At 46.1% G+C, this 20,864-nt stretch overlaps 1 protein-coding gene and 1 long non-coding RNA gene across 3 annotated transcripts; both read left to right on the forward strand.

Moving 5' to 3' along the window:
- Positions 1 to 5,973: 5,973 nt before the first annotated feature.
- On the forward strand, positions 5,974 to 10,991 carry LOC129016204 (uncharacterized). 2 transcript variants are annotated; one of them, XR_008494919.1, is made up of 3 exons: positions 5,974 to 6,279; positions 6,701 to 6,862; positions 10,712 to 10,991. It is a non-coding gene; the product is annotated as an uncharacterized LOC129016204 (long non-coding RNA). The 2 variants fall into 2 exon arrangements; XR_008494781.1 differs by lacking the exon at positions 10,712 to 10,991 and adding an exon at positions 7,108 to 7,274.
- A 4,211-nt stretch (positions 10,992 to 15,202) lies between these two features.
- Positions 15,203 to 18,673, forward strand: LOC134737589 (uncharacterized). Its single transcript, XM_063646572.1, has 3 exons — positions 15,203 to 15,322; positions 15,439 to 15,754; positions 16,759 to 18,673. Exons 1-3 carry the CDS (start codon positions 15,203 to 15,205, stop codon positions 17,148 to 17,150), a joined length of 828 nt encoding a protein of 275 aa, XP_063502642.1. The 3' UTR covers positions 17,151 to 18,673.
- The last annotated feature ends 2,191 nt before the right edge of the window (positions 18,674 to 20,864 follow it).

The following is a 20,864-nucleotide window of genomic DNA, read 5'->3' on the forward strand; positions in this document are numbered from 1 at the left end:
CCTGGCTGCCCCACCCTCTAGTCCAATTTCTCCTGTACACAAAGCTCATATAACTATAGAACGTCACTGTTGAAGAGAACTTTAAAGATACATTTAATTAAACTCCCTTATGGTATAGTTAAAGACAAACTAAGGCTCAAAGAAGGGAGGTGGCTTGCCCAATCACCCGGAATTTCGAAGTCCTGAATCTGTAGTTTTCCCTTCCATCGTATCACCCCACTCTTCTGCCGAGTCCTCCGTGTTCCTCCAGTTGGATGTCATGAAGCCAGTGTGGCAGTGTGAAGATAGGTTTGGGACTTCACTTCTGGAGCATTTCATCAACATAAGCTATCCTAGGCCTGGAGGAGCCCCAGGACAAAGATCACAGGAGGCCATGAGGTTCGGCTTCTTCGGTGCCCACAATGAGCCCAGGAAAATTAGCCGTAGGGTATTACACTGTTCACTATGGAGAGCATATCTGGAATTCTCTTCAGCCAGATTTTCATCTGAATGGATAAATGGGAATACCATCTAAGTCCAGATAAATAGATCACTTCCATCTCATCCCTTCTAGGTAGGTTAATCCCACACTTCCTCTTCACACAAAACCAGTAATAGGTCATCGATTTTGTGCAACAGGATGCTGCTTCTCTTCCTAAAGCCCCCATCGAAGAGGCTTCCAGCCACCATTCAATCATTCATCAAGTCTTACGATGTGCCAGACACTGTGTGAAATGTGCCAGAACATCTGTTATGTGCCAGACACTGTTCTTGAGACTGGGGATAGAGCAAACACTCATGAAGCTTATAATTCTAGCAGAAGAGGACAGTAAACAATGTCATCTCAGTAAGTATATACATGTGTTTTCAGGTCATATTGAGAGCTATGAAAAACATAAAATATATTGAGAATAATGGTTGGTATTTTACATATGGTGGTTACTTTTAGAAAAATAACAGTGGAGAGCACAGGTTCACTTGAATGAAGTGGAGAAGCAGGTTGTATGCCAAGCTGGGAGAGATTATCCCACACAGGGGAAAGGACAAGTGCAAAGCCCTATGATGAAAAGCTGCCAAGTGCAGAAAGCCTCAGATGGCAGGGGGCAAGATGGCCATGAGGTTGTGTCAGTGAGTGGGGGTGGGGAGAGACAGGAGGTCAGAATATATGGGGCCTTTTAGTTGTAGATTGGGAAGCACTGGAGGGTTTTGAGCAGAGAAGTCATATGATCTGCTTTATGTTTTAAAAGGATCATGCTGGCTGCTGAGTAGAGAATAGAGGTTGAGGGATAAGAAAGTAGAAGGAGACCATAGCAAGAAGAACGATTATGGCTGGGAGCAGGTAATCATACTGGCAGTGATGAGATCAAGCAGAATTCAAAAAGTGTTTTGAAGGTAGAGGTAACAGGACTTGCTCAGTCTATTTATTTCTTTAAATAATAATCATATTAACAATGATAATAGCTAACATTGACTGCTTACTGTATGAAAATTGAGATATGGTGCCAATATTTAAATAGCATATTTTACTTAATATTCACAGAAACCCTGTGAAGTAGGTTCTATTATCTCAGAAAAAGAAACTGAAACTCAGAGAATAACAAGGGACTGTGTTATGTGCACAGTGGCAGAGGCAAAGATGAATAGGATGTGAGTTTATTTGAACCCCAAATGTTTAAATCTTGGGGATAATATGACACACATTTAAACAAACAAGCAAGAAAAAAATGCATAGCAGAAAGTGAGAAATAACACGAGGAAAGACTAAATGAAGTGCTTTGTATCTAGACGTGGGCAGGACTCTTTCCAGCTGAGAAGATCTGAGACTGGGTCATGAACAGGTGGTTTCTGAGTGGGTCCTGTAAAAATGAATATGATTTTGATGATAGTAATGAGTAAGGACATTTGAGACTGATAGAAAAGTACATACAATATGTAGTGATGGGGAAAGATAAGGTACTGTCAAAGGACAATGTGTTTTCTGGTACGACAGAGAAGTAGAATGTGTTAAGGGAAGCTGAGTACCAGAAAGATCCGGGTGTCACAGTTTGTGTAAGGTGTTTAAAGCTAAACCACAGAGTTTAATTTTATCCAATAGAAGAGGAGCCACAGAAGAGTTTCCATTTATTCATTAATTTATTCATTTATTCAAAAAACATTTCTTGAGTGCTTATTATAAGCCAGGTACTATGCCAGGCACCTGGGATAAGACATAGTCCCTTCTGTCAAGTCTTTACATTGGGTGGATGTGGGAGGGACAGATGACAGAACAATATGCATTGAGTGTAAGTGCTATGGTATAGGAAGCTCTGAGTGGGAAGGGCATGGAAGCCATGGAAGACCATGGAAAGCTTCCCAGGAGAAGTGACATCTGGACTGATCCTTTGGTCAAGCAGGAGTTAAAGAGGAGAAAAGGAGAGACATGGGTGTTCCCGAGAGAGGAAGCAGTCTTGTCCCAAAAGCAAAGTGAGGGTGATTGTTCCAGAAATGTGAGTGATTCTTTTAAGGCTCAAGCAAAGCATGTGATTCTTCTTTATACCTTCTATTTCTTTGCTGAGTCTTTCTGTTCTTTTGTTTCAAGCATGCTGCAATTGCTCATTAAAGCATGTTTATGATGGCTGTCTGTTTTAAAATTCCTGTCAGATGGTTTCAACATCTTTATCATCTCAATGTTGGCATCTGTTAATGGTTTTTTCTCAATCAAATTGAGATTTTCCTGGTTCTTGGTATTACCAGTGATTTTAATTGCATCTGGAAATTTGGGATTTATGTTGAAAGACTGGATCTTACTTAAAGATTCTGTTTAGCACACCTCCTTTGATACCACACTGGTGGGTCCAGGTTCCCCATTCAGCTGTTGACATCTGCAGGGCAGAGAGGTGGGATGGGGTGAAGGGGGTACCTCATTATTGCTAGGCCATGTTAGAAGTTCAGGCTTCCCAGTAGATCTCTGCTGACACCACCCTGGTGCCATGTCATTCCTTGAGTCCAAAAGTCCCTCCCAATTCTGCCTTCTTCTCTCTACCTATCGGAGTCTCCCTATGTTTGATTTACATATAATGTCCAGCGTTTTTAGAGTTAGTTAACAGGAGGCATAAGAAAAAGTGTGTCCACTCCATGTTGTCTGGAACTGGAAGTTCAAGTCGAATGTAAGAGAGAGGAGAGGAAATCACAAGCCATGAGACTGGAGAGTTAGGCAGGTTCTACACCAGCTATTCTCAAAGCCCTCTTACACTCTTAAAAATTTAGAACTTCAAAGAGCTTTTGATTTTGAAAGTTACATCTATCAATTATTACTGTTTCAAAAATTAAAATTGAGAAAATTTTATTTATTAATTTGTTTAAAAATAACAATAATTATTCCATTACGTGATAATGTAAGTAATGCTTTTCTTAATGAAAAATAATTATATTTTCCAAAACAAAAACAATTAGGAAAAAGAGTGTCATTGTTTTAGACTTTAGTAAATCTCTCTAATATCTGGCTGAAGAGAAGAATGCTGATTCTTTTTTTTTTTTTTGGAGACGGAGTCTCGCTCTGTCGCCCAGGCTGGAGTGTAGTGGTGTGATCTCGGCTCACTGCAAGCTCTGCCTCCTGAGTTCATGCCATTCTCCTGCCTCAGCCTCCCAAGTAGCTGGGACTACAGGCACCCGCCACCACACCCAGCTAATTTTTTTGTATTTTTAGTAGAGACGGGGTTTCATGGTGTTAGCCAGGCTGGTCTGGATCTCCTGACCTCATGATCCACCCGCCTCAGCCTCCCAAAGTGCTGGGATTACAGGTGTGAGCCACTGCGCCCAGCCCCCGAATGCTGATTCTTTTATCTGCTTCTGTATTCAATCTGTTGTGATATTATATGATGGGTAGACTCTGAAACACTCCACTGTATACTTGTGAAAGAATGAATGTGAAAAAGGAAAATAGATTTTTAGTATTATTATGAAAATAGTTTTGACCTCAGAGACCACTTGGAAATGTTTTAGGGAATCCCCAGAGGACCCTGGATCACATTTTGAGAACCGTGGCTCTAGATATGTTACTATTTCAGTAGCATCTAGGTACATGTGGCTGCTGAGCACTTGGAATGTGGTTAGTGCAAATGAGATACAGGACTTCCAGCTATATGTAATTTAATAAACTCAAATTTAAAAACTGGAACAGCATAAAATGTTTTGTTGTTGTTGTTAAACATGACCTTATAGTTTTGGTAGGAATACATTTCACTTTAACCCTTCAAAATTTAGCATCTGAATTGAGATACACTGTACATGTTAAATACATGACAGATTTCGAGGACTTAAAAAAAATAATGTAAGACATTTCATTAATAGTTTTTATATTGAGTGTGTGTTGCTATGATAGTATTTTTGATATATTGGGTTAAATAAAATGTATTTTAAAATTAAGCTATATTTGTTAAAATCTTTAGAATGCGGATACTAGAACATTTAAAATGACATATGTAGTTCACATTTTATTTCTCCTGGAGTGTGCTGCTCTAGATGAATTTAGATGATGAAGGCTTTGTGTGTCATGTAAAGCTTATTCTTTATTTTGAAGGTAATGTAGAGCCATTGAAAAGTCTGAACTAGAGAAGTGACATATTAGATTTGCATTTTGGAAAGCTTACTTTGGCTTCAGTGTGGAGCATGGACTGAAGGAGGAACCAGTTAGGGTTAGGAGGTGATTGCATTATTGAAGGGTAGGAAGACTGTGGCCTAAAGAAAAGTGGCTAAACTGGAGACGTATGGCTGGGCACAGTGGCTCATGCCTGTAATCCCAGCACTCTGGGAGGCTGAGGCAGGTGGATCACTTGAGGTCAGGAGTTCGAGACCAGCCTGGCCAAAATGGTGAAACCCTGCCTCTACTAAAAATACAAAAGTAGCCAGGCATGGTGGCGCATGCGTGTAATCCCAGCTAATCAGGAGGCTGAGGCACAAGAATCACTTGAACCCGGGAGGTAAAGATTGCAGTGAGCTGAAATCACGCCACTGCACTCCAGTCTGGGCAACAGAGTGAGACTCTGTCTCAAAAAAAAAAAAAAAAAGAATAAACAAACAAACAAATAAATAAATAAATTGGAGACCATAGTGGAAAGATGAAATCAACTGGATTTGGTTCTTAAGTGTAATAATGGCATTTTGGTTATGTAAGATAATGTTCTTATTTCTAAGAGATGCACACAGGAATCTTTAGGGATGAAGGGCCATAATGTCTGTAATTTACTTTCAAACGGTCCATCATATTCACACACACACACACACAGTATATCTGTGAGATAATAAGAGTGAAAAGGTAAATAGCATCTTAGTAGTATTATGAAAAAAATATATATGGAGAGAGGGGAAGGGGAGAAAAAGAAAATATGAGACAAAATATTAGCAATTTTGAATCTACATGAAAGCAATCTAGTAAATGATGAATCATTTTAGTCTTCTTCCAGCCCTTTCTGTAGGTTTGACAATTTTCAAAATAAAAAGTTGGGGAAAAAATGAAAAAAAAAAACTTTAAAAAGTCTTGGTAATCACTGATTAGATATGAGAGAAAGGGAGTGACTTTCTGGTTTCTTGCCTGGCAACAGAGTAGACATCACTGTCCTTCCCAAGAGGGAAGTACAAGAGGACAAATGGAATTGGAGGGATGAGTTCGGGATGGAATGTGTGGACTTTGAGATGCTCTGGGCTCCAACAGGCAATGTGCAACCCTGAAGTTTTTGAGAAGGAAATGTGGTAGAGATGCAGACATGGGTGTCTTTAGAATCTAGATGGTAATGGAAGGTACTGGGGGACACTGGAGTATCAAGGGCATGTGTGGAGAATGAGAAGAGATGAGGTGTGAGGATGAAATCCTGGCGAACACTGACATTTCAGGGTCAGCAAAGAAGGATATTGGAGTAGACAACTTCCAAGACGGCCCACGACACCACCTCTTCATAGGCAGGCTCTTGTGTAGTCAGCCCCTCTCACACTGTATCAGGGTTGGTCTGTGAGACAAGAGGGGTAGAAGTGATGGCATGTCACTCCTGAGATTACGTCATAAAAGACATTGTGGCTTTCATCTTGGCTTGGTACATGCTTATTCTTGCTGATCCCTTGTTCTGGGGGAAGCCATCTATCATGTCATGGTAGGCTACAGGGAGTTCCATGTGGGGAAGAACTGAAACCTCCTGCCAACAGCCATGTGAGGAAGCTTGGAAAACCTTGGAAGAGTATCCTTTAAAAAAAAGTTTTAAATTAAACATAAATAAATACATAAACAGTGCAACTGCAACCTCATGAGACATCCCAAGCCAGACAACTCAGGTAAGCCATTCCACCTAGCTAAATTGCTCCGGATTGCTGACCCTAGGAAACTGTGGGAGTCCAGATATGGTGGCTCATGCTGTAAACCCAACCCTTTAGGAGGCTGAGGTGGGAGGATTGCTTGAGGCCAGGAGTTTGAGACCAGCCTAGGCAAATAATGAGAACCCCCGTCTCTACAACAAATTAAGAAATTAGCGACGCATGATGGCACATGCCTGTAGTGCCAGCTATGCAGGAGGTGAGGCAGAAGGATTGCTTGAGCCCAGAAGGTTGAGGCTGCAGTGAGCTGTGTTTGTGCCACTGCACCCCAGCCTGGGCAACAGGGCAAGATTCTGTCAGAAAAAAAAAAAAAATCAAGAAACTGTGTGAGAGAATCCATGTTGTTTTAAGCTTCTGAATTTTGGGGTAATTTGTTATGCAGCAACAGATAACGAACACAGACAAGCCTCAAAGGTGAGTTAGAAGGGAATACGTCGAGACAGGAGAACCATGAACCTGGGATCTTGAGATGTCATGGAGGATGGCCTGGAATACAGTGACTAATACTACTGAATGGCAGAGGATTGGAATTTTCAACAAAGAGGTGATTTATAACCTTGGTGAAAGCAGTCAGGAGAGTGGGGGAGGGCAGAGACCAGATTATAGTAGGCCAAAGGGCAAATTAGAAAAGCTGTAATTTTTCCATTATCACATTTATTGAGGGGAAAAGTACAATGAGTATCACAATCCCAATTTTAGGTATGAGAAAGCCAAAGTCACATTGCTAATATGTGGCAAAATCCTCCTGACCATTCCACCAGTGATATATTAAATAATTTTCTCCGCTAGCATGGTGGCTCATGCCTATAATCCCAGCACTTTGGGAGGCTGAGATAGGAGGATTGCTTGAGGCCGGGAGTTCAAGACCAGCCTACGCAACATAGCAAGATCTGTCTCTATGCAAATAAAAAATAATAAAAATAAATTAGCCAGGTGTGATGGTGCATAGCTGTAGTCCCAGATACTCAGGAGGCTGAGGTGGGAGGATCACCTGAGCCCAGGAAAGAGGTGAAGGCTGCAGTGAGCCATGATCGTACCACAGCACTCCAGCCTAGGCAACACAGTGAGACCCTGTCTTTAAAAAAGAAAATTATCGGCCAGGCACAGTGGCTCACGCCTGTAATCTCAGCACTTTGGGAGGCTGAGGCAGTTGGATCACGAGGTCAGGAGATCAAGACCATCCTGGCTAACACGGTGAAACCCCGTCTCTACTAAAAATACAAAAAATTAGCTGGGCGTGGTGGCAGGCGCCTGTAGACCCAGCTACTCAGGATGCTGAGGCAGGAGAATGGCGTGAACCCGGGAGGTGGAGCTTGCAGGGAGCTGAGATCGCCCCACTGCACTCCAGCCTGGGCGACAGAGCAAGACTCCATCTTAAAAAAAAAAAGAAAAAGAAAAAGAAAAAAGAGAATTCTCTCCACCTACATTCATTACTGTTTCTGGGAAGAGTTCTGATAAATTCAGTTTTTGCAACCTCATTCCATTTCCAGTGATATTCTTGAATCCCTTATGATTGTGGTGACCCAGCCAGCTTCCTAGCTGGGATGCTCCTTCATCTGGTTCTGCCTAACTCACCCCCCAGCCCCCACTGCCTTGGGTAAGTCCTTAGAAAGAGAACTGACAAATTAAAGTGAGACATTCTTTCATTCATTCCATAGCTATTTATTGAGCTTCTTAGAAGAGCTTCAGCTACCTGGTTAGCATTCTTAGACATCAATGGGCAACCAACTTGTCATTGGCAGTTTTACATATGAATTCAGCACTCCACAAGCAAAAGAAAATCTGCCTTAGCTTCCTAGAGAGGGGGGGCCCTACTCAAGGTTGAATAGAGCACAGTAGAATTCAGCGACTGCAGCATCAACAAATGAAGCAATCAGGGTAATCATTCAGCAGTGATTAATAGCAACATCTCTTCTTGGGTCTCAGACATGAAGCTATACATAGGTAGCTATTCCTAGCTCTAACTCTATTTTAATGTATTTGGCCTTCAGTCAATCAATTCACCTTCCTCTGACCCATACAGTGTCCCCCGTGAAAGGTTTCCTGAGTAAGATTCATCCTGGGGGTGCAACCCACTTCAGACCTGCTTGAGCTGCACCAAGCGGCCACATGGTGTTGTGGTCACCCCCTCTGGCTTTGGAGTCAGACATGCCTGCATTTGGGGTCCAGCTCTGACATGTTAGCTATGTCACTTTGAGCAGATTACTTTTTTAACCTTTTCCATCCTTGGTTTCCTCATCTGAAAAAAAAGGGGGCAAGGGCTAATATCTACCTCATAGTATTACCATATGTATAACAGGAAGAAAAAGATGTAATGTAAAAAATGATTGCCATATTTCTTCATTCTAGGGGGGAGCAGGATTCCTCACAGAGGTGCTTCACTCATTTGTGGAGGAATAAACATTTTGTTCAACTTTTTTGGTTAAGAAAAGCAGCTGAGGATCCAATTCTCAGCTCCTTCTCTGATCTCAGAGTGAGAATAGCCCAGAATGGAGATGTTTGTTCAAAAGAGTTAAATTTCCTTTGTATAATAAAGTAACAGTAATAAGATATTTTCAGGGAGAGGTGGAGGGCAGTAGAGAGATGGAGGGGAAGGATTAGGGAAAGGGAGAAATGGCTGCAGGCAGGGCTCTGGGAGGCAGAGCAGCCAGGAAAAAGGGTGCTGGGCATGCTAGTGTGACGATTTTCAGCACTTCCTGGTCCGAGTAGTGCAGTCACAATCCTATGTTGCCCTTACCTTTAGTTAAAATCTTCCATGCAAAATGACCTTATGTCCTGAGGGTCTTTGGGGAAAGAAGAAAAGAACGGGCCCGCTTGCCATGAATGAGAGTGATGTGATAAGAGGACAACATTGTCAGCAGGCAGGTGAAAGTGCCCGAATTCTGCTGGAGCAGGAATTCATAAGGAAAAGTGATCACAAAAAGTGTCACTCCATCCCCCAAGAGTTTTTGGAAATCTTGGCTGGGTGTGGTGGCTCACACTTGTAATCCTAGCACTTTGAGAGGTCAAGGCAGGAGGATCACTTGAAGCTGGGAGTTCGAGATCAGCCTGAGCAACAAAGCAAGACTTCGTCTCTACAAAAAATACAACAGCAACAACAAAAAATGTAGCTAGGCATGGTGGCTTGCACCTCTCACCCCAGATACTCAGGTGGCTGAGGCTGGAGGATCGCTTGGGCCCAGGAGGTCGAGTCTGCAGTGAGTTATGACTGGGCAACAGAGCAAAACTCTGTCTCAAAGTAAAAAAAAAAAAAAAAAAAAAAAAAAAAAAATCTTGGGAAAACATGGACTCATGGACTTTCCAGACTTGGGTTGTTAATAAAGCATGATTCAAGAACGCTGGTAAAAATTAAGTTACATAAGGATTAAATGAGAGAATGTACATAAAACAAGTAGCTCAGAGCCCAGTTCTTGATAAGCATTCAACTTAAAATAGCCCTTATTATTATGACTTAGTGTTCAATTTCCTCTTTTCTTCACCCCTTTTACTTCAAGGGCTCACAATCTACTTAAAAATTTTGATATAGTCACTCATTTATTCTACAAACATTTACCACAGTCCTTTGATGTGTCAGGTAAGTTAAATAATTTCAGGCAGTAGTAATTGTCGTAGCTAATGTTTTTGAGGGCTTAGCATATACTAGGTACTGTACTAAGTGCTTTACATAGCTTTTTAAATTTAATCCTCAACAGTCCTAGGGAGGAACAATTATATTCCTACTTTACAAATGAGGTTAGAGAACACGGCACAGTGAGGTCAAGAGACTTGCCCCAGGTCACACAGCTAGCTAGTGGAGAGCCAAGGTTTGAACCCAAGCTGTTGAATTTCAGTGCACGCTTTTTTTTTTACTTTTTTTATTTTTTTATTTTTTTGAGATGGAGTCTCACTCTGTCACCCAGGCTGGAGTGCAGTGGTGTGATCTTGGCTCACTGCAACCTCCTCCTCCCGGGTTCACGCCATTCTCCTGCCTCAGCCTCCCCAGTAGCTGGGACTACAGGAGCTCGCCACCATGCCCGGCTAATTTTTTGTATTTTTTGGTAGAGACAGGGTTTCGCCGTGTTAGCCAGGATGGTCTCGATCTCCTGACCTCGTGATCCGCCTGCCTCGGCCTCCCAAAGTGCTGGGATTACAGGCGTAAGCCCCTGCGCCCGGCCTAGTGCATGCTTTTAAGCTCCACACTACACTATTTTTTATTTAATTTTTTTCTTTTTGTGTCTTCTCATGCTTGTTTCCTAACTATACTGTTTTTTAATGCAACTGACAATGTGTGTGACTTATGGCGTACAGAGTCAGAGGGATCATGAGGGAATGGCCACCATGGGGATGTTATCCTAGAAGAATGAGTGGGATTTTCTTGCCTTCTTTTCCCTTGAACCTCATATTCCCTTTCCAGCTCTAAGCACTCAAGATGGAGTGGCAGTAGGATCCCAACACTTATATCTGTCCAGAACTGGTCATCAGCTGGCTTGAGTTCTCCCATTCTGCCTGTGCCTTCCCTTAGCAAGGGAAAGAACAAGATGGAAGAGAAGGAAAAGGCCTGATTGAACCAGCCAATAGAAAATTAGAAGCTGACTATTTTGCAATAATGCAGCACAACAGCAATAAATAAATCAATCACTTGGGGGGGTGGAGAATGACTTTCCTATAATCAGCTATTAAAGTCTTGTACCACTAATTAGTCTATTAATTAGAACTGTTCTCTTCCTTCCACATGTTATCAGCCTGCCAAGGCAGAGAAAACTCAGCCCCGGGGGCAGGAGATAAGAGAAGTAAGACATACAGAAGTGGCAGATTCAAACAGCTGGGCTTGTGTGTGTTTTAAAAGCACAGTTCTTAGTGCCCCGGGCATATCCACCTGCTAGTAGGAAAAGAACGTTTATCAAAAACCAAAGGGCTGTTGTCTTTGTTGAGCAGAAAGGGGAAAAAAAGATTTAATCTTTAAAGAGAAAAACCACTGTAACCACACTCAGGGATCTGTGAAGGGCAGTTCCACTGGGTGTTCCCTAGAGCACAGGACACAGTGAGAAACAAACATGCTTAGTGCCAAGGCAGCATAATCAGAAGACCGAGGGGCAGAGGCACTCTGCTCCTACTATGTGCCTGGCACCACCTCCGTTCTTTATGTTTGTAGTATCTTGTCTGATGATTTCATCTACATTCTCAGATGCCCTTGAGTTATTTCTGGGAGTTCCCAAAAAGGGACCTCAGATGAGCCCTCACAGCTGTGGTCACCAAAAGATGGCTGCTCTGCTCTGCCTCTCCTGTTGTGGCTCTCAGTGGTTCATGCTCCCTGCCCACCAAGAGCTTGGGAAAGCCTCTCATCACCGTGCCTGACCTTGTTTTGCAAGCTCAAAGGGCTCTGCCTGGGCCCAGAAACTCACAAGTCATTCTTCAAGAGTTCCAACAAGCTCTGAGCCCCACAGCAGTCTCCATATCCCTGACAAATGCACACTGAGGAGTACTGCAGCCTTCATACTCCTTTTCTCACTTTCCCAGCTCCTCCGATCTGCTCTGTCCTCCCCTAGTTACTAAGCAGACATCCCCTTGCATTCACATGAAAAATAGCAGACACAGGGTGGGGTTTTGGGGCAGGTGTCTCCACTAGCAACAGCTCACCAACAGTTGATAGGTTATCTTGCTTAATCCTCCCAACAGCCATGCGATGGGCTATCAATCCCATTTTGCAGAATGGGGAAACTGGCTCAGAGAGGTTAAGCAATTTGGCCAGGCTTCCATGGGCTGTGACAAAGCACTTGGTAAGAGCTCAGTAAACATTTGCTGATGGACAGAATTGAAAATATGGAGGAAATGGAAGATCTCCAGCTTCTGAGAAGCTCAGAGCCTGCTCAGACAGTAAAGGGGGCTGTCAATTGAGGTGGCCCCATTAGAGTAAGAGAAGGGGCAGAGGTAGAGAGTATAGGGTCAGACCCAAGGCCAATTCCTCCCCACCCCATTCTTTCCTATCTTGATAACTGTTGATATATAGTCCATTTTCTACCAACAACTCACCTCTGCCCCCTGTGCCTCAACAAACACATCCACACACACATAAAAACCCTTCAGAAGCGGTCAGTGGTGACATTTATGAGCTGCATGATCCTCAGCATGTCAACATGTACGTGTCCCAACATCAATACCTAGTTTGGGGATGGAGAGAGGAGCAGTGGTGATGTGGCAGAGAGAGTCTGAGCTTGAAATCCCATGTCAGGCCTCTGTTCCTTGGCAACCATCTGGGTGACTTAGGCAAATCGCTTTACCATGTCTACCTTCAGTTTCCTTATATGCAAAGTAGGAAATGTCAGCTGTCTATTCAAAATGTTATTGTGAGGATCAAGTGAAGTAATACAATACTTCTCACTAACATATATATACATAGAGAGAGAGAGAATTTTAAAATTACAAAATACTTTGTTACACATGTATCTCTGGCCACCTTTAGAGCAACCCTAATTATTATTATTTTCATTTTTTAGATAAGGAAATAAAAAACTCAGAAAGATTGAAATTCACTTGAAAACAGTGAATAGTGCTATTATTAAAAAGCAGTAGGCCTGTCCCACCCTATCTGACTTTTAGATTATGAAGCACCACTGCATTTACCCCCAGAGTCTCTCATCTGGGGTATGTGCCATGTTCAAAGCTTTCATTCATTTAATAAATATTTATGTGTTCCCATTTGGCACTAGGTATTGTGCCAGGCATTGAGGATACTATCGCAGAGGTATTAGTGTGGCAGGGAAAGCAGACGTCATATAAGAACAATAACAATATTGTGATTTTCATATTATAGCAGAGGAAGGGCCAGGTGGTGCAGGAGGAGACAGTCGGGAAACCTGAGGAATAGGTGGAACAAAGTCTCAAAAAGTCGGGGAGGGCCAGGTGCGGCAACTCATGCCTGTAATCTCAGCACTATGGGAGTCTGAGGCAGGCAAATCGCTTGAGCTCAGGAATTGGAGACTAGCCTGGGCAACATGGCAAAACCCTGTCTCTACAAGATACAAAAATATTCGCTGGGCGTGGTAGTGCACGCCTGTAGTCCCAGCTACTCAGGGGGCTGAGTTTGAAGAATCACTTGAGCCGGGAAGATCGAGGCTGCAGTGAGCTGAGATCACACCACTGCACCCCAGTGACAGTGACACAGTGAGGCCATCTCAAAAAAAAAATTGGGGGAGGACTTTTATCAAGGTGGAGAGAAACATGGTGTTTAGTACAAGTGAAGCATATAAGTAAGAGTGGAGGCTGTGCCAAGACAGGAGGCTGGAGAGTCAGTTGGGCCCAGATCTAGGAGGCCTTGTGAGCCAGGCGAAGGAGTTTGAACCTCATCCTTAGTCCAGAATGAAACTACATAAGAGTTTTACATAGGGAAGGGATGGATATATTTGCAAGATCCTTCTAAATGGGATATTGTCTTAGTCCAAGCTGCTACAACAGAATACCACAGACTGAGTGGATTAAACATTTATTTCTCACCATTCTGGAGGCAAGGTAGTCTAAGATCAAGGCATCAGCAGATCTGTGTCTGGAGAAGGTCTGCTTCCTGGTTTGCAGTTGGCCATCTCCTCACTGTATCCTCCTGTGTTGGAAAGCAGAGAGAAAGAGAGGGAGAGAGAGAGAAAGAGCACACAAACAAGCTTTAGGGAGATACAGACATTCAGTACACAGCAGATGTGGAGACTGGATCTGGGCCTAGTGAGGCTGGAGGCAGGTAGCCGAGTTAGGCTAGAGACAAATGCAGAAATCCCAGCAAGAAATAATGGTGGAATGAGCTAGGAATAAAGAGAGGTCCAATCTTAGAGATTTAAGATTTAGGAAGTAGAATCAGGATGTGGTGATTGATTGGCATATGTGCAAGAAAGGAGGGAAGTGAGATGGAAAAGTCAAGGATGACATCCATGTTGCTTGTGCACCAGGCGGGTGGGGACACCCCTCACTGGACTAGGAGACACTGGTGGTAGAATATCTGCTATTTGGTACGTGTATTCTGCATGAACTTGTCTTGCAACTTCATCCAGGAACCCCTAAATTATGGCTGCCTTGCCTAGAGGAGCAGGAATGAATGAGATAAGCCTATCAACTTGAGGATTCTGTTTTCCAGACGCCTAGCGGTCCATGTGGTGGAACATCAGGAAGGAGGAAAGGTGCAGGTAGAGCAAACGCATTCATCTCCCTGGGCCTCCTATTCTCTCAATCCAACCTCTCTTTGATTATTTAAGAACTGTTTGTCGAAGGCATACCATGTAAGGCCCTTAGTAGTTGCAGAGGGAGAAACTGATCTTAAAACAGTTTTACTATCTAGAAGGAGATAAGAAAACCAACCACAGAAATAAATACAGGTGTATTTATAACATGTTAACAGCCATAAAAGACATACTCTCAGAAAACTGAGGTCATAAATGACATTATTGATTGGGAAAATCAGAGAGGAAGAGGTTTTCGAGTTGGCCTTAAAGGACAGGTGGAATTTCTACAGGCGGAAATGTGAGATTGGGCGTCCAGTGGAGATATCCCTGAAGGAGGAAAAAGCATGAGATAAGATGGCAGCGTATTTAGGTAATCACCAGCTCGCTCTTTCTGCTTAGGGTATCTGCAGAAAGTGAGATATTAAGCTGGGATCCACGGAGCTTTGAGGAGTTTCAGAATTCCCTGAAATATTGTGCAAAATTATATTTCTGTATGCATGTGCATTTTTTGAAGAGAGGGTCCATAGCTCTTCTGCAATTCTCAGAAGGGTGTAGGTACAAGACAAGGTTAAAAACAGTAGTGGAAATTTCCGAATTAGAATTTACAGGTAGGCTGGGGCATCTGTGCATGTATATTCTAACAAGCTCGGGAAGTGACTCAGTGCACACCTCGGATCTCTAGACGGGCCCATGGAGGCCTTGAGATGCCAGCCTCGAGCGCTTCCCACCCTTTTCCCACCCCTCGATTCTCCACCCCCATTTTACAAGGAGTCACCAGCATCCCCATAGTCTCCACTGCCCTGGAAGAAATATGGCGAGGCAAGGTCAGAGGAACGGGGGAAATCAGAATATCTTGCAAAGACTCTGGAGTCCCCTTCAGAGACAGGGTGGGTGGGAGCTGCTCTGCCCCAAGTCTAGCGACGGCCACACGGCCTGACAGGTCTCCCGCCCCGCCGCAAGCCCGTGGTCAAATTCTGGGAATTTCCGAATCAGTTTGGCCCGCCCGGCTGCGGCAGATTTTCCCGGACACGAGCGTGCAGCGCCCGACGCGGCCGCTGGGTGGCGCCGCGCGGGACGCCGAGCGTGGGAAGCGCGGGCGCGCGGGCAAGCTGAGCTCACACGCCCGGGAAGCGGCCGCCGCGGAGCCGGCATCCGCAGCGGCTGCGCATCTCGGGCCTGCAGCGGGGCGCTTGGCGGGCGGGGGCCGGGGGAAAGCCTGTTTGCGCAGTACCCCCGGAGGGCGGAAGGCCGCCGAGGTAAGAGCCGGGAGCCGGCCAGGTGGGAGTGGGCACCTTGGGCCGGGCCTGCAGGGCGGTCCCCGAGCGTCCCGGGGTAGGGTGGGCTCCCTGGGGACGATGCCCGGGGCCCCGGCCACGCTCCGGTCGCGCCCCACCCCGACTGCAGCGCGGCCTTGGGGCGCTGCTGGCCTCGCCGCGGGGGTGGGAGCGGTCGCGGCCTGGAGCAGCTCCGGGCGGGCCCCAGGCTCTGGGGCCAGGGCCAGCTGCGCGCAGGGGTGAGTGAGCAGCCCCCGGGCCCTCAAGTGAGCCCCTGCCCGCTCCCCACCTTGCATTTCTCCTCTCCGCAGTGGGCGTGGTGCCCCTTTGCTGCAGAGGGGGCGCCCAGAGTTGAGGAAGGCTGCGGGGGAGAGCGCAGAGACAGGTGGTTGAGGGGGCGAGGGCTGGTGCGCCAAGGCTCGAGGTATTAATGCGTATTTCTTTTTCCCCCCTTCTTCAGGGGGCGCGGAGGTCCGTGTGGAGGAGGAGGCGGGAAGGCCAGAGGCATAGCTCAGGAGAGGGCAGGTGCTGCGGGAGATCACTTGGCTCTGTCTCTGTTCAGCTGCCCCCACCCCTGCCAAATTAATAAAGTGGGTGTGGTGATGACGGTGGAGGAGTTTGATGAAGACCTGGCCCAAACTGCCCAGAACTGCCCCAGGCCGGCCGCCTAGTCCCGCGTGTATATCCGGGAGCCGCAGACTCTGAGCATTCTGTAGAGGGAGGGGGAATATTACCCGTAGGAGCTACAGCCACTGAGGCAGCTCCAGAGATAGGGGCTGCGGAGCAATCTTCAGGCTCACAGCCCAAGTTCATAGATGGTGAATTGGCCAGGAATGGTGGGAGATGGGGGCTGTAGGGAAATAGGGTAATTTCCTTAGGACCCCTTCCTTCCAGCTTTGCAACCGTAGACCAAAATTTGGGATCTGGCATTTGTCAAATGTGCTTAATTTTTTTTTCTTTCCCTTTCGGTTTGTTTTGTTTTTTAGAGAAACAGCAAGTGACAGAGCAGAGGAACGGCTGGCCCAGCCAATCCTGGAGCTGCTGTTGCAGCACTTGTTCCCCAAACAAGTGCTCCTACATTCTGGTAGGAGGACAGAGAGGAGGGGGCTACTGGTCCACACCCCTCCCCTGCCGAGGACCCCATGGCTGCTTCCCTGCGGGAAGGGCAGCTAGGCTGCCTCAGGTCAGATGGGCAGAGACTGCCATGGCCCAGGGTGGTGACGGTTTTGCGGCCCCTCCCTGCTGCCCAGTGTGGGAAGAAGAGCGCAGAGCCTGGCAAGTTTCTCTCTGTGTCCTCTGGGCTGGAAGGAGCAGGTATAGACAGGGTCGAGGCAGCCAGGGCCTAGTGCTGCTTTGGCATTGGTGGCAGGAGGGCTGAACCTCCAGCCCCTTGGGTTTGGTTCCACCCCTGGCCTGTCCCTGGCACTCGACAACTGCTCGTGTGTGCTTATTGGTGCCACCATGTTATATAACGCTTATATAATCTTCCAGGGCGAGCACTGTGTCTCCGCTCTCAGGTCACGCAGACACGGTGTCCGTGTGGGAGGCAGGATCTGTGGAAGCCTGTGGGTGAAACTACTCCCCCCATCCCCAACCTGGCTCCTTCTCCTGATCTCAGCCATAGGAGGGGGGCTGGGAGAGCCAGGTCCCTCTCCACACCAGCTGTGTGGGATGAGAACACGGTTGGCTGGGCAGCTTTCCTCACCTTGCTGCCCCATTAGTCCCACTTGCCCTGTCTGGTAGAGCAGATGCCATCCTTGTGCTTTGATACCAGCTCTTTGTTTTGGGGGACCCCTGGCATGGCAGGTGGCACGGCGAGAGGAACCCCAAAATGTTGCAGTGGAAGAACACATGGTACTTAGAGTTGGATAAAGAGAGGGAGAAATTAGCTCTGCCTTTGAAGAGCAAGGGTAACTAGAAGGATGGTGGTGGCATTATAAGAGATTTGGAGCAGGCCTAGGGGCTAGGGGATGGTCAGGGAAGGGTGTACAGGGAAGTAGATCAGACAGCAAAGATAAACATGGTGTTCTTTTACTGTACTCTCCACTGGGCTGTCCCTGGTTACCAGGGCAACAGAAGCAGTGATGAAAATCATGCCTTTCGTTCAGTGGAAAAATCTGGCTCCTCCTCCTGGCTCTTCCTTCTCTAAATCGCCTGTGACCCATTGAGAGGGTTATGCTTTCAAGGATCAGAGAGAGACCCCAGCATGTTTTCATCATGCTCCCCTTTCCCCAGTCTTTTTTATCATCTCCCCTCTTCCTGCATCCCCTGTCTCCCCCCACAGCTTGGCAGTTGGCAGTTGCGTAGGAGTTGGAGTAGATGCAGGGGGAAGGGCATGGACGTCATCATAGGGCAGGGTGAGCAGAGCGTGGGCAGAGATGTGGATGCAGGAATGCCTGGCACATGAGGAGGGTCCAGCATTGATGAGCTAGATGGAGCCAAAAGCCCATTTCTGGGCTGGTAGGAGCTGAGGTGGGCAGGGTAAAGATGATGGTGGGCCTTCAGAGTTCAGCAGTCTGGGTTCGAGGGAGTAGGATACTAGGAAGGGCCTGAGGTTTCTTGTGCAGTTATCTTGTGATGAAAACTACCAAACCATATCCCTTTTTGAAGTTAAGATTTTTGTTTAAGTTTTTTCTATCATCTTGTGATGAAAACTGTGATTCATTCATTCAGCATTTATTGTGTGCCCCCCATATTAGGTGAGGTTCTGGGAACTGGGAAGCCAAAGGTGAGTAGCACTGGACCTTGACCTTGAAGAGACTGTGGTGAATGGAAGGATGATGAGTATATGGGGGAAGATCTGGCATTGTTGCAAGCCTGGAATCTGGGGTCCCCAGCAGGAGACTAGCAACATGCCAGATTGGAGGTGATAGGTTAGGGTGGAGCCTGTGGAAATGAAGAGGAAGAGATAATTTGGAGTGCTACTCTGGCTTGAGGACAGGACGTGGGGAAGAGAAAGTGCTGAAATTTTGAACCTTAGTGATTTATAGAAATAGAAACATTAGAGTTCAAACTTGTTTTGGGGAGTCATGTTTGATTTTCTTTTAGACACGTTGCCTTCAAGATGATGGCAGGGTATCCAAATAAAAATGTTTATGGTCAGGCAAGTAAAATATGCAATGGAAGTCGGTTCTGGGAAAAGATTGGAAGGATATTGGATTATGAAGCTTGAAGGTGGGTAGAGGTAGTTCCTAGGGCCTGGGGCATTGCCTGGAATTGAGTGAGGCTGTATGCCTTGTACTGGTTTATTATCCCAGGGCTTGCCCAGACCCTGGACATTTCTGCTAACAAACACCCACATCTTCTACCAAACGATATCCCTTTTTAAAGTTAAGGTTTTTGTTTAAGTTTTCCTCTCCCTAGTAACTATGTCCAGGTATACCTGGAAACACACACACACACACACACACACACACACACACACACACACACACACACACACACACACACACACACACACACACACACACACACACACACACACACACACACACACACACACACACACACACACACACACACACACGCACTTATTTCCCCCAAGGTCTTGTACCATTTGCTTATAGCTCGGGGATGTGCTGTAGAAATGTGCCACAAGTCTTTGGCCTCTTCTAGCATGCTGTTTATCACCCTGGAGGAGTAAGAGCACTGGGCAGTCAGGCGACTTTTGCTAGCTACGTGATCTTGGACACACCACTTCCTTTTCCAGGCCTAAGTGTCTAGTCTAAGGGATCTAGCTTCTGCCGGTTCTGAAGCCCTCTGATTTGATGTCTGGAAAGTTTTTTCCACCATTGCCCAGGTTTCTGATGCAGACCAGGCTTTTTGAACAAGTAGCCTAGATTTGTTAGTACCTTGTGGGAGGGACTGGTAGAGATGGAGGCCTAGTCCCCAGAGTGGGTCCCTGTCTTCAGTGTGGATAGGAGCCCTCCAGGTGGATGGGAGCCTCTGTTCCTCTTTGGAGCATGGAAATACTGGAAGAGCAGGTTTTCCCAATGACCAGGGGTTGCAAACTGTGGCCCATGGGCCGGATTCCTGTTTTTGTAAATAAAGTTTCACTGGAACAGAGACATGCCCGTTGTTTGTGTATTGTCTGAGGCTGGTTGCATGCTACAATGGCATAGTTGAGTAACTGCAAGGGAGCCTGTATGCCCCATAAGCCTAAAATATTTACTATCTTGCCCTTTAGGATAAAAGATAAAAACTTGTCAACCCCTGCTGTAGACTACCAGAAAAGTGCTTGGCCTTTTACTGAGGATGCTTATGATGGCTATTTCAGATTTCTAGGGTTCTTAAAGATTCTGCATTGGGCCTGTCTTTGTGATCCCATGAGAGGATGATCTGGTAGTTGAAATAGTAGATTATTAGAGTCAGCTCAAAAATAGTCATTCTGTATCTAGGAAAGCTCTTTCATTTTCAGCCTTTTCCCTGGAGCCTGGAGGCCTGAGTTCCTCAGCAGGACTGAGTTTGACAAGCTACTGTCCCTCTCATTCTGATTTCCCTGGGCAGTGCAGAGGATATACTGGACTGACCCGAGCCCAGTGTTGAGTGAGAAGGGAGGCTCATTGGTTCCGCCTGTCCTGTAGGATCTTTCCCCTGATATCTCTATTGTTTCTGATCTCACTGGCACCTTTAGTGCCAAGGTCCTGGAGATGCCGCCGCAGAGAGAGCCTGCAACCCAGCCTGGCATGTCTGTCTGAACCTGGCACTCATCCACTCTGTCAGAATAAGGCTCTGGGCTTGGCGTTTGTGGGACATGTGTCTGTGTTGGCTTGGGACTGGAATCAGCAATCAGTATTCCTGCGGCCAACCTTTACGGAGTCCTTCTGTGTCCTAGTTTCCACCTTTTTGACCTGGTCCTCAAGCCAGAGTCTTGCTGAAACTCCTAGCTAGGAACAGGGCTAAAGTTCTCACTGCTGCAGAACAGCAGCAGCCCAGCAGTTGGGGCAGTTCTGCTCAGATAGGAAGTGAGACACGTCGGTAGCAGGAGGAAACCACGTGCTGGAAGTAGCAGGGGGAACGGAGGTGACTGAGGTTGATTCTCGTTGCACTTGATAGGGAGGAGGCCAGCAGCGGGAGGAGGGAGCAGACAATC

This window comes from Pongo pygmaeus, chromosome 1 (genome assembly GCF_028885625.2).
Source record: "Pongo pygmaeus isolate AG05252 chromosome 1, NHGRI_mPonPyg2-v2.0_pri, whole genome shotgun sequence".
In the NCBI taxonomy this organism is placed as follows: Eukaryota; Metazoa; Chordata; class Mammalia; order Primates; family Hominidae; genus Pongo; species Pongo pygmaeus.

What these genes read in the sequence shown, in the direction of transcription:
- LOC134737589 (XM_063646572.1), top strand. Translation starts at nt 15,203, where the DNA reads ATGCCAGCCTCGAGCGCTTCCCACCCTTTTCCCACCCCTCGATTCTCC. An exon ending in AAGAAATATGGCGAGGCAAG is followed by an intron (nt 15,323 to 15,438) that starts GTCAGAGGAACG and finishes ACGGCCTGACAG; the next exon opens with GTCTCCCGCCCCGCCGCAAG. An exon ending in GAGGGCGGAAGGCCGCCGAG is followed by an intron (nt 15,755 to 16,758) that starts GTAAGAGCCGGG and finishes TTTGTTTTTTAG; the next exon opens with AGAAACAGCAAGTGACAGAG.